At 57.5% G+C, this 16,218-nt stretch overlaps 2 protein-coding genes across 2 annotated transcripts in view; one reads left to right on the top strand and one right to left on the bottom strand.

The window, feature by feature from the left end:
* The first annotated feature begins 9 nt into the window (after positions 1-9).
* RHBDF1 (rhomboid 5 homolog 1) lies at positions 10-15,209 on the top strand. Its single transcript, XM_015591136.2, has 18 exons — positions 10-624; positions 8,370-8,510; positions 8,580-8,710; positions 9,627-9,840; positions 10,235-10,444; positions 10,519-10,641; positions 10,718-10,875; positions 11,309-11,566; positions 11,660-11,771; positions 11,889-11,963; positions 12,052-12,213; positions 12,790-12,890; positions 13,034-13,097; positions 13,498-13,592; positions 13,827-13,902; positions 13,974-14,074; positions 14,190-14,343; positions 14,508-15,209. The coding sequence occupies exons 2-18, from the start codon at positions 8,394-8,396 to the stop codon at positions 14,925-14,927; spliced, it is 2,571 nt and encodes an 856-aa protein (XP_015446622.1). The 5' UTR covers positions 10-624; positions 8,370-8,393; the 3' UTR covers positions 14,928-15,209.
* A 372-nt stretch (positions 15,210-15,581) lies between these two features.
* Positions 15,582-16,218, bottom strand: part of SNRNP25 (small nuclear ribonucleoprotein U11/U12 subunit 25) — a gene marked incomplete at its 5' end in the record, with an annotated part of 3,042 nt that continues 2,405 nt past the window's right edge. The window contains one exon of the mRNA XM_006914220.3: positions 15,582-16,041. Coding sequence (XP_006914282.3) covers positions 15,984-16,041 — 58 coding nt within the window. The remainder of the gene's footprint in view (positions 16,042-16,218) is intronic.

Consider the following 16,218-nt stretch of genomic DNA (forward strand, 5'->3'; position numbering starts at 1 on the left):
TAGAGCGGCCGGAGCCAGGTCGGATCCGGGGCCCAGGTTGGGTCTGGGTCCGGGGATTGGACCTAGTCCCCGCCTGAGGCGCCTGGACTTTCCTTCCCGGAGTTTCCCGAGCCGCCCGCGGAGGCGGCCCAGCCCCGGATTCCAAACCCGGCGCGCCGCAAAAATAGCCCGTGGCCGGATTAGCACGTCCCAGTGGATTTACTAAGCTGGACAGCTCGGCTCCAACCCCCGCCCAACAGCTGAGGGTCCTGGGAGCTGGAGGGCTCGGAGTCCGGGGTTGTCCCCGGCTCCTCTGAGCTACACCCTCCCCCCCTTACGTTTTCCTTCCCGGCCACCACTAGTGGGTGGTGTCTTCAAGTCGAAACTCCAGCTCAGAGGGTGGGACTTCTCAGGATCATCCCTGTCCCAGCCGTGCTCCTTGGGGATGGGATCATAGCAGCACTTACAGCAGTGGTTGTGGAGCTAGGGGTGAGGACTGACCCGTCTCTCCCATCTGTAAACACTGAAACTGCAGGGCTCTGCGAGCTACTACCAAAGACCTCCCCTCGCTCCCAACCTGTGCTCGGTGGCCAAGAGGTGCAGGCCAGGGCTGAACCGAGACCTCTACAGGGTGCCTTGAAACAGGTCTCTTGGTTGGGGAGATGGAGGGACCCCAGGTGCTTAGGGCACTGGAGGTGCGGGGCGGGGTTGGGGGCTCGCCGTTTGCCCTGCCAGGGACATGTCTGTGGCTGAGTTGGGGAATGGGCAGGGGTCCCCCAGCCATTCCTGCCCAAGGCTCAGATGGTCCTGACCAGAGCTCCTTCTTAAGTGTGTGCAACTTGAGGTTGTGAGGTTGTGTGTCTGCGTGTCTGTGTGTCTGTCTGGGTGGGCAGGGCCTGGGTCTGGAGGCCCTAGCTCTGTGCTGGGAAAGGCCCCCCACGCCCACCCCCTACCTTGGGACTTCCTGGCAGAGAAGATTCAAGGATGAAACTGGCTTTTCAGGTTTGGCCCAGCCAGATGCTGGGTTCTCCCCACCCCCACAGAACCATTCTCAACCCTGTAGCCCCCACTCAGAGATTGAGAGAAAGCTAGGGAACTGAGCAGCTGAGTGGGGCTCAAGGGGTCCCTGAGGCTGAGTTCCCTGTCTCCAGGAGTCATTCTAGGCAAGCTGGATCTTTTCCCCTGAGAACAGGACAGGGGCTAGTAGCTGGGCACAGGAGTCAAGTGGCCCCAGATAAAGGTGTCAGGCCTCAGGCACCTTTTGACTCCTCCAAGCAGCCTCCACTGGCTGAACAGCTTCCCAATGTACAGACAGGCTGGCCGAGGGCAGCAGAGCTGGAGCATTGCTATGACCAACATCCCCATCCAGAGTTAGTGTGCTGGCCAGACAAACCACTGCTTGGGAGCTTGCATCCTAGAGGGACCCTGGATTCAGGGGGAATCACCCAGGTCTTCCCCTACTTTCAGGGCCCTCTCAGGGTCTTCTCAGCTCTAACTGCTGCTGAGGGTACCCCATACCTCACTGCTGCTCTACCCGGATGTGAGGGGCTTCCCGACGCCAGCTCCAGTTTCCCCACCCTGGTGTCTGTGACAAGATCAACTTTCTGCCCAGGGATCAGATTCCTTGGCTTCTGCCTGTTTTCTGGGTTGGGTGTGTTTGAGGGTGACTCCCGACTCCCTGAACTGAAATGCTCTGGGTTGACGGGGTAGAGTGGGGTCCCACAGGGGCCTGACAGCCCTCCACAACCTGAGGAACCCAGATGGTCTGCCTCTTACCATGGCCAGCTAGACAGGCACATGGATCCTTTCCACCCCAGCTCCTGGGCCAACATGGCCCAAGGCTTTGAACCCCCTTGGAGGCTTAGCGACCTTGAGCATCTCTGAGCCTCAGTTTCCTTATCTGTAGATAGATGGACACAGAGGACCCCTTTCAGGGTTTGTTCAGTGGGTCAGTCAGGGTTCTTTGGTTTGAGGCAGGTGTCAGGCTTCTGATGACTGAATCCATTTCTGCTCTGATTATGGCTTTCAGGGACTTGGTCTTCCCTTGTGGGGCCTCTCTAGCACTATCCAGCAGCCATTGTGTCCTGGGAGGGTGTCTAGGCACCAGAGAGCAAATGTGTGGAGTCAGCCAGGGCACTTCTGGGGGCACTGATTGGTGACCAGACATATTGATGGGATGTGGGCCTTGTCCTTCTGTGGCTTGTAGGGGGACAGTGCTTTCACCTAACTCCTGAGATTCAGCTAGACCCCCGATTGTCACACTCAGAATTTCCTGTAGTTAAGTCTGTGCCCCTACCCCCTTGCTGACTGTTGCATGGACAGGTCCTCCAACCTCTCGGAGCCTTAGGGCTCCCCAACCCTGGGATGTGTCTGTTCTATCAGCCCCTGTCAGACTCAGTGAGGTCAGGAGCTTCAATTCTGGCCATTGGCAACCCCCGGGCCATATGTGCCTGCTGAGCCTTGGGACAGTGCCTCCTCCCCAGGGCTAGTGCTCCCTTTTCTACCCTGTGCACCACCCTCCCAGGTCAGGTCCCTGTGTCTTCAGGGCCTCCTATAGCAGGAAGACTCCTGTTGTTTTGTTATTGGCCCTCTGCATCCTCCTTTGGGGTGACAGCAGGTAATGGCTGACATGAGGAGGCAGGGATTTGATGTATCTTCCTTCGGATGGCACCCTGCAGGCCATTGGTCAGGTGTCAGGCCTGCCCTGCTCCCCTCCGAACCTCACTTCTTCCACAGAAAAGTAGAGGTATAGCTGGGAGGGTTGAGGATGGTTGAGGACCTGGTCTATGTTCTTCCCAAGATGATGCCATTTACAGGTGAGGCAGAGAGGCCCAGAGAGGCCAGGTGACTTTAGCTTTGCCACACAGTAGCATGTAGTGGAGAAGGACTGGATTCTAGGCTGCCAGACAGCTGATGATTCTCCATCCCAAGGGAGATATGGGGTTGGGCATTAGCTTAGGGGTCAAACAGAAGACTGAGGGTCAGAGATGGGCTCTACTGGGGAGGTTGGGGGAGCTGACCTCTCTTGGGACTGTGCTCAGGGGAACTGGGGACACGTTTGGGCAAGTGTCCTGGGGTGGGGCCCTTTGCTCCAATTGACCTTGGTGATGGGCGGTCCCCTGGGCTGGGCAGGACAGGGCTCAGGCTTTGCAGGTCTGGTCCTGGGGCTGGGCCATCCACTTGGCCTCCAGCCGCCCCTGCCAGCATTTTCCTGTGAGTTTGCAGGGAAGGCCTGAGTGCTGAGTGCAGTGGTAGCTGCTGCTTACACCTGAGGATCCAGCTTCACACTGACTGTGGCCACTGGTGAGACCTGGGCAGGTCAGAATGTGTGCCCAGTCTCCTTCTTCCTCTTGGCCCACCCTCCCAAACAGGGCATCCTGAAGGATCCTGTCCCCAGTTCCCCCCATGGCTTCTGCTTTGTTTGTGTATGCTCCTGGGCCCTCTTACTCCTGGGTTCCCTGCCTTTCCTGTGGCTGCCCTCCTCAGGGAGCTCCCCAGAGCTGGCAGGCATCACCAGCCCTTCTGATTTTGATCCAGCTGCTGCTTCTTGAACACATACTGTTTGGCAGGAACTGCTGTGGCCCCCGGTTTTCAAATGGGAAAATTGAAACTTGCATAGGGTCGCAGGTGCTGGAGGTGAGCAGGGTCTGTGTACAGTGTCTTGGGCCAGGCTCTCCCCACTGGCCTCCCTGTACTGGCTCTTGCTTCCTGGCCCCTCCTGCAGCCATGCACAGTGCCAGCCTGAAGGGACCCTAGTCAACCCCAGAGCAGGAACCTGGGTCAGTGGGACCCTCTTCCTGCTCCCCACCCAGCCCTCTGCCCTGATGGCTACAGCAGCTCCCACCCCTCTCACTGCCTCTTAAAGCAGCCTCAGTGGTCCCGTGACCCTGCGGGGCCCTTGTCCCTCAGCTTTATCTCCCGTCTTGCACCATACTTATCCCGAGGTGTAAGGACCAGGGGTGCAGTGCCGTTTTGTGCCCTCCTACTGGGCTGGGTCCCCACAGTTGGTGTTTACTTCATCAGTACTTCTCACTTTACTTCCAGATGCCCCTTTGGGTGTCTCCTGAAGGGACTGGGCACTGGGTGGGCAGTCATGAATGTTGCCAGAGTGACTCAGACACTGTGTGACCCTGGGCGGTCCACCCTCCCTGGGCTGTGGTTTCTCCCTGCATTGAAGGGTCAGCAGAGTGGAGATGCTATTGGGATTTCCCCCATGAGGGGCTGTCTGGGAACAAGAGCCCACTGTGCTCCTAAGGGAGGCCTGGACACTGAGCCACTGTCTCCTCTGGGTGGACACTGACCCCTCCCCAGACCAGACTCTTTGTCCAGCCTGGGCCTGTCCCTCCTCCACACCCTTGGGGCCCGCTGTGGAGCACCCCTCCCACCCCCGCCCCTTGTGAATCCCACTCACTTGAGGCTCAGATGGGAAACTGGGCACACAGGGGTAAGGCAGACCAGGGACCCACAGCACTGAGGGCAGGCTGGTTGCCTTGGAGCCATGTGGCTTACAGAGCTCCCTCCTGCTTCCGCCCCAAATACAGGAGGGATTTGGGTGGAGGTGAGGGACACCGGGAGGTCTGGGGGTACAGGCACAGAGCAGGTGCCTCCCTCACGAGCTGAGCAGCTCTTGTGTTCCTGTGACAGACTGTGGGCCTAGGCCTGTGGGGTCTAGGGTGGTGGGGGCGGGCAGGATGTCCAGCTCCCTGTGTTCGCTCATCACCCTTTCCCAAACTTTTTATGCTGCTCCTGCCCTGACCAGCTCTTCCTCCCAGACCCAACTTCAGGTCATCTTCAGGAATCCCCCATCACCATGGAGATGGGCTCTGCTAGCCTGTGCTCCTAAGTGACCAGTATTTACTGGGCAGCAGCTCTGGAGCTGGTCTGTCGTGGGCACTGTGGACCTGGCAGTGACAGGACAGGACAGCACACACATGGGCAAACTCCCAAGCGTGCAAGGGGACTCCAGGGCCCGGAGCGCCTCTTAGGGTTAGGGCAGCCTGACTGAGGCTGCAGGTCCTAGGACATGTGGAAGGTTGGGCAGAACGCGTGTGTAGGGCCAGGGCCCTGAGACCAGAGGGAGCCAGGTGTGAGGAGAGGCTGTGGGTCAGGGAGCAGTGGGAGCCATAGAAAGTCATGAGTATGTGTAGTAGGGCGGGCCAATCGGCTGGCAAGGGTTTCTTGCACTGCTGAGTGGAGAACCATCTGATGTCACCTAGGAGTGCTGGGCATGCATGGAGAGGCTCCTGAAGAGGCTGGCCCCCCAGCACCCAGCAGTGATTCCCAGCAGTGATCCCAGGAGCCACTCCTGGCCCTGTTGCTCTTCGGATCTCACAAAGGCTCCACCAGAAGCACCAGCCCCTTTTCCAGGCGAGAACACTGAGGCTCTGTAAGGCATGTGGTGGTTGAGTAGCCGGGACAGACTAAAGGTGGCATAGCCTCCCGCATCCGAAATGCTAAGGGGGTTCCCATCCTGTCTGGCCCCTCACCCACAAGGCCCCATGGGGTCCAGCATAATCTTGGGGGTCAGATCTCCTGGATCCCCACCTGGTAGGCGTGGCCTGACTGTGGCTTGGAGGGTACACTGGGGATGCTGTCACAGCAGCGCAGGTTCTGATCACTGTCTGCCTTCCCAACGTACCTGATACTGTCTGAAATCCCACTGCTAGTGCTGAGCCCCAGGGCTGTCCTTCCCAGTCACTTCCTTACCAGAAGAGGGGTCATAAAGTACATGATCTGTGAAGGGAGGGCTGGCAGATGCTGACCTGTGACCTATTGATGATGTGGCTGAGCCGTATCAGGACACATAGGTCTGGGCTGGGTTTGTGGCATAGGCTGGATGAGTGCTGATCTCCTGGTTCATATCCCAGAGAGACCCAGTTCTCAGGATGCCTTCATTTCAGACACTGTCCCTGCACCCTGTCTGCTTCTGTCCCCTTCTGGGGACTCCTCCGTGTGACCCCACATTCTGGGGCTCACATGGGCAGGGAGCTCAGAGGGATTCCCAGTGACATGTGAATAAATGCTGCCGTTGGCCCTTACCCTGAGATCAGACCGCATGAAAGCAAGGGAGAGATGAAAAGATCCCCGGGTGCACCGTTAGCTCAAAGAAGTTGGACCGTGAAGGATGGGGCAAGAGCCAGGAGAAGGCATCCCTGAAGGGCCGAGCCTGTTCTTGGTTGGTGTAGCACAAGTGGGACCCGTGAGGAGTGCCTTGGGACAGTCCCTAATTGGTATTGGCCCAGAAGGGGACATGAGTGGTGAGCAGTGTCAGTATAGGGGTAATAGGATCTGTGAGCAGTGGCGTGGCCCTGTCCTTGGTCAATCTAGAGCCATTAGGAGTGTGCACTGTGTCCTGGGCTCAGCACTGTTTGGTGTAAGGCAGAGCTACCAGCCACATCTTGGCCTGGCCCCCAGTGGATATAGAGCTCGTAGGACCTTTGAGCTGGGTCTTGGGCTGGGCCCTAATTGGTGTAGAGCCAACAGAAGTTGTGAGTACTGTTCCAAGCACGTCCCTGAGTGGTGCAGGGCTGGTAAGAGCTGTGAACAGCATGCTCAGCCTGTCCCTGGTCTGTGTAGGGCCAGAAGGAGTTGTGACCAATGTCCAGGGCTGTTTCTGGTCTACACAGTACCAGTGGAAACTGTGAGAAATGTCCTGGGCCTGTCCCTGGTTGGTATAGGGCCAAGAGGAGCTGGGAGCAGCATCTAGAGCTGTCCCTGTTTTGTGTAGGGTCAGAAGGAGCTGTGCTCGGCACCCCGTGCCCTCCCTGGTCTGTGTAGAAGTGGGAGCAAACACTGTCGGACTTTCCCAGCTCAATATGGAGCTGGGAGTTGCTCTGAGCACAGTCCTAACCCTTCCCTGGTCTGTATAGGTCCAGTAGGAGCTGTGAGCAGCATCCTAAGCCTATCTCTAGTTATGCTACCCTTAATATGTGACCTTGGGAAAGTCAAGCTTCTGTTTTCTAGGCCTCAGTTTCCTTATTTCTAAGGTATGGGTGGGGCTTTCTCAATATTTCCTCCAAGCAGTTGCGAAGGAGGCTCAGAAGTGGAAGCTGTTTCTAGGGATGTTAGTGGGTGGGTTATAAACCCCGCAGTTCAGAGGCTTTGGGGTCAGAAGGTCTTTGAGGAGGCTGAGGAATTTTGGGGTCTCTGTTCCGAGTATTGCTTGGGCACTCCTTTGGTATCCATACCCCTCATTGTGCTCATAGAACCTTCTCAATCTCGGATATTCTATTTCCAGATCCCTTGCGGTCCTTCTTTGGGGAGATCTGTTTAGATTGGTCCTGAAAGTACCATTTTGTAAGGAGGGAAATAGAGGGCCAGGGAAGCCATGGTCACAGGCCCTTTGCCTCACGGTCACATGGCCAAGCCGTAGTGGCCCAAATAAAACCCTGGCCTCTCTGCTCTGGGTCTTGGGCCCTAACCCTGTGTCTAAGTGGTAGATTTAGGGTTAGGGTCTCAGATGCTGAGGTGTGGTGCTGGGCAAGCCACCCTCCCAGCGCTGAACTGTTTTGCTGCTGTTTCTGGCCGCATGGCGCACCCTGGTGGTCACGACAGCGTCTGTGCCCAGGTGGTTTTCAGGAGGTCCCTTTGCAGTAGGAGCTCTCAGACCTTGGGAAGCCAGCCACTCAGTGAGGTGGAGCCATAGTACACTCCTGTGGAACCTTGGGAAGCCAGCCACTCACTCAGTGAGGTGGAGCCATAGTACACTCCTGTGGTGGGCGTAGTGGGCCCTCTGTCTCTGGGGTGGACAGCATGGTGGATAAGAGGCTGAGGGCTGAAATTTTCCCTGTGTATAGACTGGGGCGAGCTCCTCAGCCTGCCGATGTTCTCGTGCCCACTCAGACCTTTGCACTGGCAATTCCCTGTAGTGGGAACAACCCCTAACCCCCAGCCTTGCTCACTCCATCACCTCCTTCAAGCCTTTGCTCAGATGCCACCTCATAGGAAGGCATCACTGCCCCTGGCAACTGTAATGTGCTGATTTTGTCCCTATCACAGTTCACATCTTTTAACACAGTATATCTATTTACTTTAGGTTTATGGTTTGTCTGGCTTATAAGCTCCAGGGAGGCAGAGGTTTTGTCTGTTTTGGTTTCCTTGTTCTCTACACCAGTGTGTCCCCAGCACCTAGGAGTGGCTCATAGTAGGTGCTCCCATATTCGTCACATGAGTTTATATTGTCTGAGGACCTAGTATGTGCCTGGCGGTATCTATAGAGACGAATAAGGCAGAGAGCGTGTTAGTGTGGAGCACAGAGTAGGACTTCAGCAATGGGAGCCGTGATTACCCTTATTGGAGTTACTGCTGCTTCTCTCTCCTCCTGGGTCTGGGCCCAAGGAACCTTCAGATGATTGTCGGCATTGTTACTGAATAACACATCACACTCCCAGGCCCACTTCGCTGCATCTGGAACCATGAGCGAGGCCCGCAGAGATAGCACTAGCAGCCTGCAGCGAAAGAAGCCGCCCTGGCTGAAGCTGGACATTCCAGCTGTGGCACCTCCAGTGGCTGAGGAACCCAGCTTCCTGCAGGTAGGTCCTGGCCAGCAGGGGCTGTGGGTACATCCTGTCCAGCCTCCTTACCATGACCCCGTTGCCCAGCCCCTGAGACGCCAGGCTTTCTTGAGGAGTGTGAGTATGCCAGCTGAGACGGCCCACGTCCCTTCGCCCTACTATGAGCCCCGCCGGCCAGTGCTGCAGCGCCAGACGTCTATCACGCAGACCATCCGCAGGTACCACACTGCCCTGGCTGCTTCTTGGGTTGGGGCCTGGGGGCTGGTGGGACAGAGGCAGGCATCCATAGTCCACTTTGGGTACTGAGGCTGGGAATAGCGCAAGGGCCCCTTCTGTCTCGGCTTTCTCCTCGATCTTGTTCCCTGTGTCACCCTGCCTTCCTGCTCTGGGGACTGGCTCCTCTCACCTACCACCCTTCTCTGCTCCCCTCCAGCACTTGCTCTCTCCTTCTCTGTCTCCCCCACCCCAATGCTCTGACTCCTGAACAGCCGACAGGTGCGCTTTGGGCGTGTCCACACTCTACCCCTCTTGGGTTCCCCTGCTGCCCGCAGGGCCCTTCCACAGCGCTGGTCTCTCTCTCGGTCCCTGCTCAGGTACCTTGGGCAGGGCGTGAGTGTGTTAGTGTCAGCTGGTGTGTGCATGGCTTGGGACCTCTTGGGAGCAGTTTGCATTCTTTGGGGTTCCTAACTTCTGGTGCTGGCAGTGTTTTTGCTTGCATGTCCAAGGGCTATGGGCAGCCTGCCTGGACTTGCGGTGCCCACTGCCTGAGTTCTGTGGTATCCAAGGTCAAGCTGCTGCCCAGGGCCAAGCTGTCTGGGTGAGCTAAGGGCGGAGCTCTGAGCACCATCTCTGGACTCAGTGTTTCCCTAAAATCTCAGGGATTGGTTGCGAGTCTGTGTAAAATACGCACCTGGGCAGGGCCTATCATCTGCGGTTCTAGTGGGAATTTTGAGTTGGCTAATTGTTTAGGGGGCTGGAACCCACTCATCCTCTAAATCGGACCTAACTGGACCCTGGACCCTACAGTGACCGGAGGCCTGGGGTGGGGCATGCTTCCTAGGAGGAGGACCTCTGAAGCTCCTGCTGGGGAGGGAAGAGATCTGGCTTCCACTCGCTGAGTCCCTTCCATGGCAGGGGCACAGCTGACTGGTTTGGAGTGAGCAAGGACAGTGACAGCACCCAGAAATGGCAGCGCAAGAGCATCCGTCACTGCAGCCAGCGCTATGGGAAGCTGAAGCCCCAGGTCATCCGGGAGCTAGACCTGCCTAGCCAGGACAATGTGTCGCTGACCAGCACTGAGACACCTCCTCCACTGTATGTGGGGCCCTGCCAGCTGGGTATGCAAAAGGTATGCTTACCCTCTGCTGCCTCCCACAGGCTCCTCACTCTGCTCCCTGGGGATGGGGTGAGGGACACAGCCAGCCCCAGCAGAGGAGGTTCCTTGGAGCTCATGGTCGGGGAGCATGGTCATAAAGACACCTAAGAGACTCTCTGGGAAGGGGGCCTGGGATTGTACCATGGGGCCAACATCTCAGGATGAACAGCAGTGTAAAGGCACTACAGGTGGGGAGAGGGACCCCTCTGCGCATTGGGGTGGGGTGGTACCCACCACTCTCTGGGTATCCACTGGGATGTGGGAGGAGCAACAGCTGTGTTCTTCAGTGAGGTCCTGGGTGGGGAAGGAGCCCATGTGGTGATGACCCAACCGTCCCCCGACTCCTGCGTCTCCTCCCCTCCACCAGATCATAGACCCCTTGGCCCGGGGCCGGGCCTTCCGCATGGCGGATGACACCGCCGATGGCCTGAGTACCCCGCACACGCCCGTCACGCCGGGTGCTGCCTCCCTCTGCTCCTTCTCCAGCTCCCGCTCGGGTTTTAACCGGCTTCCGCGGAGGCGCAAGCGTGAGTCTGTGGCCAAGATGAGCTTCCGGGCGGCTGCAGCGCTGGTGAAGGTGGGTGCAGGGGCCGGGGTGGGAGTTGGGTGGGGTTGGGGCTCCAAGCCGTGTACTCACCTCCTTGCTGGCAGGGCCGCTCGGTTAGGGATGGTACATTGCGCCGGGTGCAGCGCCGAAGCTTCACTCCCGCCAGCTTCCTGGAGGAGGACACTGTGGACTTCCCCGATGAGCTGGACACATCTTTCTTTGCCCGGGTAAGAGCACAGTCCAAGACCACACCCAACACCCCTTCGCCGATGCGTCCCACCCTGACCATGCGTGTTTGCTCAGGAAGGTGTCCTTCATGAGGAGCTGTCCACATACCAAGACGAGGTGTTCGAGACCCCATCGGAGGCGGCGCTCAAGGACTGGGAGAAAGCCCCGGAACAAGGGGACCTCACGGGTGGGGCCCTGGATCGCACAGAACTGGAGCGCAGCCACCTGATGCTGTGAGTGGCCGCAGTGAGGGGGCAGGGAGTGTAAGTGGTTGGAGGTCAGGAGCAGCTGGTCTCTGGGGCAGGACTCCCCCGTGGGCTGAGGGGGCAGGGTCTGCTTGGCTCTTGTGGCTGGCAGACCTAGGGCTGGGCACCTTTTGTGCCTCAGCTGCCTGCCTGTGAAACAGGAGCGCAATCCCAGAGCCCACGGGCTGAAGAGAACTCAGTGGGGAGGCCAGGGAACCGCTTTCAGGTCTGGTCCCAGCCGCCTACCATCCCTGAGGACCTCAGGATTGCTCTTTACTGGTAAGGAGGAGGCTGCACAGTGCCTTCTGCCTTCATCGCTAGATGGGACCAAGACAGATGGAAGGTGGCCCTTGTCCCATTGCAGAGGGGCTGCAGCAGGTCTGGGGCCTGGGGCAGGATGTGACTTCGCCCCTTCCCTCAGGCCCCTGGAACGTGGCTGGCGGAAGCAGAAGGAGGGTGGCGCCGCAGCCCCGCAGCCCAAGGTGCGGCTGCGCCAGGAGGTAGTGAGCGCGGCTGGGCAGCGGCGGGGCCAGCGCATTGCAATGCCGGTGCGCAAGTTCTTTGCTAGGGAGAAGCGGCCGTACGGACTGGGCATGGTGGGCCGGCTAACCAACCGCACTTACCGCAAGCGAATTGATAGCTATGTCAAACGCCAGATCGAGGACATGGACGACCACAGGTAGGCATGTGGCTTAGGGCAGGCAAGGCTCTGGGTTGGGAGTGGGGGTACCGGGTTTGAGACACCGCCTTCGCTGATGCTCTCGCCCTGCAGGCCCTTCTTCACCTACTGGCTCACCTTTGTGCACTCGCTCGTCACCATTCTAGCCGTGTGCATCTATGGCATCGCACCCGTAGGCTTCTCGCAGCATGAGACTGTGGACTCGGTGAGCCCCCGCGCCCTTCCTGGGCCCACACTAGTGGAGTCTGGGCTCTGGACTCTCTCCCACTGAGGCTGGGAGGGGAGGGCCCAAGTGGGCTGATCTCTCTCCCCAACCTCCCAGGTGCTGCGGAACCGCGGGGTCTATGAGAATGTCAAGTACGTTCAGCAAGAGAACTTCTGGATTGGGCCCAGCTCGGTGAGGGTGGGGCCTGGTGAGGCAGGTGGGCGAGGATCCTGGGCTGGCAGGGGCCAGGGCCTCAGCTGCACATCCCGATCACCCACAGGAGGCTCTCATTCACCTGGGTGCCAAGTTCTCACCCTGCATGCGCCAGGATCCGCAGGTGCATAGTTTCATCCGTGCCTCGCGGGAGCGTGAGAAGCACTCAGCCTGCTGCGTTCGCAATGACCGGTCTGGCTGCGTGCAGACCTCGGAGGAGGAGTGCTCGGTGTGTGCCCCTGCCTGCAACTCACATCCTGTCTGCACTGCATGTTTGTTGTTGTGACTTCAGATGGAGCCCATTATCTTTTATCCTAGATCTCCAGCACTTTACACCATCCCTCTGTGCAAGGTTCCTCACATCACATTCATTCATTACTCTTTATTCCCCAACTCGTTCATCTCATCACATAGACGACCACTGCAATGTGTCTTTGAGTGTGCTCTTTCTGCATGTCTTGTTTTTGTGTGTCTTAAGTTTACATAAGAGGAATTGCCTTACTTTTTCTCACTAAACAATTAAAAAAAGGATTCCACCAAGTTTTTATTACATCATTTTATGAAGTACCAAAGTTTATACCAGTTCCCTGATTTGAGACACAGATTATTTCTAAGCTAATAGGAATTATGCTCTTGAGCTTGTAACAGCATCCCTACATGCATGCACATTTCTGGAGTGTAAATTTATGGAGTTTGGGTTGTGGGCTCAGAAGGAAGATCTCAGTGGTTTTGCTTTTGGTTCTGGCCTTCTGGAGACTACTGGATGAGGGCTCTGACCAGGGGCTTACCCTGTGTCTTCACGCAGTCCACGCTGGCAGTGTGGGTGAAGTGGCCCTTTCATCCCAGTGCCCCAGACCTTGCTGGCCACAAGAGGCAGTTTGGTTCTGTCTGCCACCAGGACCCCAGGTCAGTCTTGCTAGCCCCTCCCCTTTGTCCATGTCTCCCTGGGTACTGGGGAGAGAGGGTGCTCCCCTTGTTATGGAGTCGGGTGGAAGGGTGCCAACACTAAGGACATAAGCAGGGTCTGACCACATACTGGGCTCATGCAGGGTATGTGATGAGCCCTCCTCTGAGGACCCTCATGAGTGGCCAGATGACATCACCAAGTGGCCGGTGAGCCTGGGTAGAGGGGTTGGTGGGGAGTCACCCTGTCATGTGGGGGAAGAATCCACACCCCACCTATTCGTGATGCCAGGAGGTCCTGACCTTTGTGGGATCACCCTGTTTTCAGATGCAATGCCCCTGGTCTTTGCCCAGCCTGTTCCTCCTCCAACACCTGCCTTTCTGAGCAGATAGAGCAGGAGAACCAGGTAGAGACTTGGGAGGTCAAGTGACATTATTCCAGTTTGACAGATGGCTAAATTGAGACTTAGGGTACGGTAGCCTGCTTGAAGTCAAGGAGATCTGTTTTCTACTGTAGGAGCTTGTCCACCTTTGCCCCAACCCCCAAGCATAGTGTGGGGCCCAGGATTGGGGAAGGCCCTGACCCAACTTGCCCCCATTTGTGACCCAGATCTGCACCAAAAACAGTGCTGGGAACCATACCAACCATCCTCACATGGACTGTGTCATCACAGGCCGGCCCTGTTGCATTGGCACCAAGGGCAGGTAGGTGTGCCTGGGTGCAGAGCACTGCCCTGTGGCTGTGCCCTTCTCCCTTACCAAGTCCTGAAACAACCCAAGATACTAAGGGGCATGGAGTGAGAGTCTGGACTTACCCAGGGCCGATGAAGCTGGGCAAGTGAGGCTGAAACGGGGGCCTGGGTGTAGTCAGGTGCCTCTGTCCTTGGGCCCCAGCAATCCCCCTCTGCAAGTCTTCCCAACCCTGGCCTGACCTTCCAGGTGTGAGATCACCTCTCGGGAGTACTGTGACTTCATGAGGGGCTACTTCCACGAGGAGGCCACACTCTGCTCTCAGGTACGCCTCCAGGGTGTGTCCCTCCCCTCTCCCCCCAGCCACGGAGGGTGCTGACAGGCCACTCTGCACAGGTGCACTGCATGGATGACGTGTGCGGGCTCCTGCCCTTCCTCAACCCCGAGGTGCCTGATCAGTTCTACCGCCTCTGGCTGTCCCTCTTCTTACACGCTGGGCAAGTGACACCATATGGGCTGAGCAGGGCTGGGTAGGGTGGGTATCTCACGGTCCCCTGGAGTGGCTGGCTAGGGGGTGTGGCCTTCCCTGCTGAGTGCCCTCATCCCCAACAGCATCCTGCACTGCCTGGTGTCCGTCTGCTTCCAGATGACCGTCCTGCGGGACCTGGAGAAGCTGGCAGGCTGGCACCGAATAGCCATCATTTACCTGCTGAGTGGCGTCACCGGTAACCTAGCTAGTGCCATTTTCCTGCCGTACCGGGCAGAGGTAAGGCTGCCCCCAGGGTGCACCTTCAGCACTGAGTGTGGGTCCCAATTTGGGAGCATCTCCACTTGCCTCCTCAATCCTGCTGTGCTCTGGGTCATGGGAGGCGGGCTAGGGAGACAAGGCTATGGGTCCGGGGGTCTTGCTCAGCCCCTCCTGCCTCCCAGGTGGGCCCGGCTGGCTCGCAGTTCGGCATCTTGGCGTGCCTCTTCGTGGAGCTCTTCCAGAGCTGGCAGATCCTGGCTCGGCCCTGGCGTGCCTTCTTCAAGCTGCTGGCGGTGGTGCTCTTCCTCTTCACCTTTGGGCTGCTGCCCTGGATCGACAACTTCGCCCACATCTCTGGCTTCGTCAGTGGTCTCTTCCTCTCCTTTGCCTTCTTGCCCTACATCAGCTTCGGCAGGTTTGACCTGTACCGCAAGCGCTGCCAGATCATCGTCTTCCAGGCCATCTTCCTGGGCCTCCTGGCTGGCCTGGTGGTCCTCTTCTATTTTTACCCTGTCCGCTGTGAGTGGTGTGAGTTCCTCACTTGCATCCCCTTCACTGATAAGTTCTGTGAGAAGTATGAGCTCGATGCCCAGCTCCACTGAGCTGGCGGGGGTGCTGAGGCCACATGCTCCAATAGGCCAGAGCCGGGCAGACTGTCCACTCCGAGCCTCACAGGCCACGGGACTCTGCCTGCCAGCCCTGGGAGGAGTCCTGCCCATTTGTCGGACACACACCTCTTGTGCCTTGTTCACTGCTGTTGAACCTCTCATACTTCGGGGCATTTATTACACTAGTTCCCTTGATTACCTTCTAACTAGTCTCTTGACGACCACCTCATGTGGCCAATAAATGGACTGGGAGCGTTTTAGCTGCCACTAACTTGACCAGAGCTGCCTCTTTTCTGGTTTCTGGCTGGGGGCTGTGGAGGGAGGTCCTTCAGGCCCCTGGCCTCTTACTCACTATTCCCCAGAACAGGGAAGTCCTTCAGTCAGGTGGACCCACCTTGCACCCCTTCCTTAGTGACTGGAAATTACAATGGGATATGGACCCATGGATGTGTTGTCATATTTCCCCACACTCTGAGAAGCGCCTTCAACCTAGCCCTCTGCCCAGCTGGCAGCTCCAACTTCAGCCCCCAGCTACTTCGCTTTCTAGGAGCTAGGGGGAGATGCTGGGTGAGGCCTGGGGCCAGAGTGCCTGTTCATATCTGTGGTCTCGCATAGGCCCTTATTTGTTTCTCCACAAGCAGAAACAAAGCCAGCTACGCTGCTTTTATTTCCTCCTTGCTGTAGCGATCACAGTTAACAGGACCATGTGGCATCTTGAACTTGACTCACCTGCACCATTCTCCGCTCTTGCCTCCCCTCTGTCATGAGACAGCACCAGTCCCTCCTGCCCTGATACTGTGGCTTTTTGACTTTTCAAACTAAGAAGCAGAGAGATTTATTCTGTACACAGCTCTGTGGGATCTGCCATTAGGGTGTTTGGGCCCAGGGAGGGGTCAAGCTCTGGTCCTAGTCCTGAAGGCCCAAGGTTCACACTGACAGTTCCAGTTGTGTGCACCCTGACACTCTTCTGTGAAAGGGGACAGTGGCCCAAGGCTTCTTGCTGTTGGAGAACAGCTTGGCTGCAGCACAGAGTTGTCCTTGCCTGGAGGTTCATTTTTGCCTCAGCTTTTTGATGAAGGACACCTCATCCCGATTCCGGATACCATAACTGAAAGAAAAGAAAGGTGTCAAGTGTCTGATCTATAGGATACATCAGTGACTCCTCACCTGAGCCTTGTAGGAAACCAAGAAAAAACAGGTGGGAAGTGTGGTGTCCAGGAGGGCAAGGAGGGGGCAGTGGCCATAATGCACCAGTGGGCAGCCTTTCACCTCTACGCACACTCTT

Source organism: Pteropus alecto, unplaced genomic scaffold (genome assembly GCF_000325575.1).
Source record: "Pteropus alecto unplaced genomic scaffold, ASM32557v1 scaffold44, whole genome shotgun sequence".
NCBI lineage: Eukaryota > Metazoa > Chordata > Mammalia > Chiroptera > Pteropodidae > Pteropus > Pteropus alecto.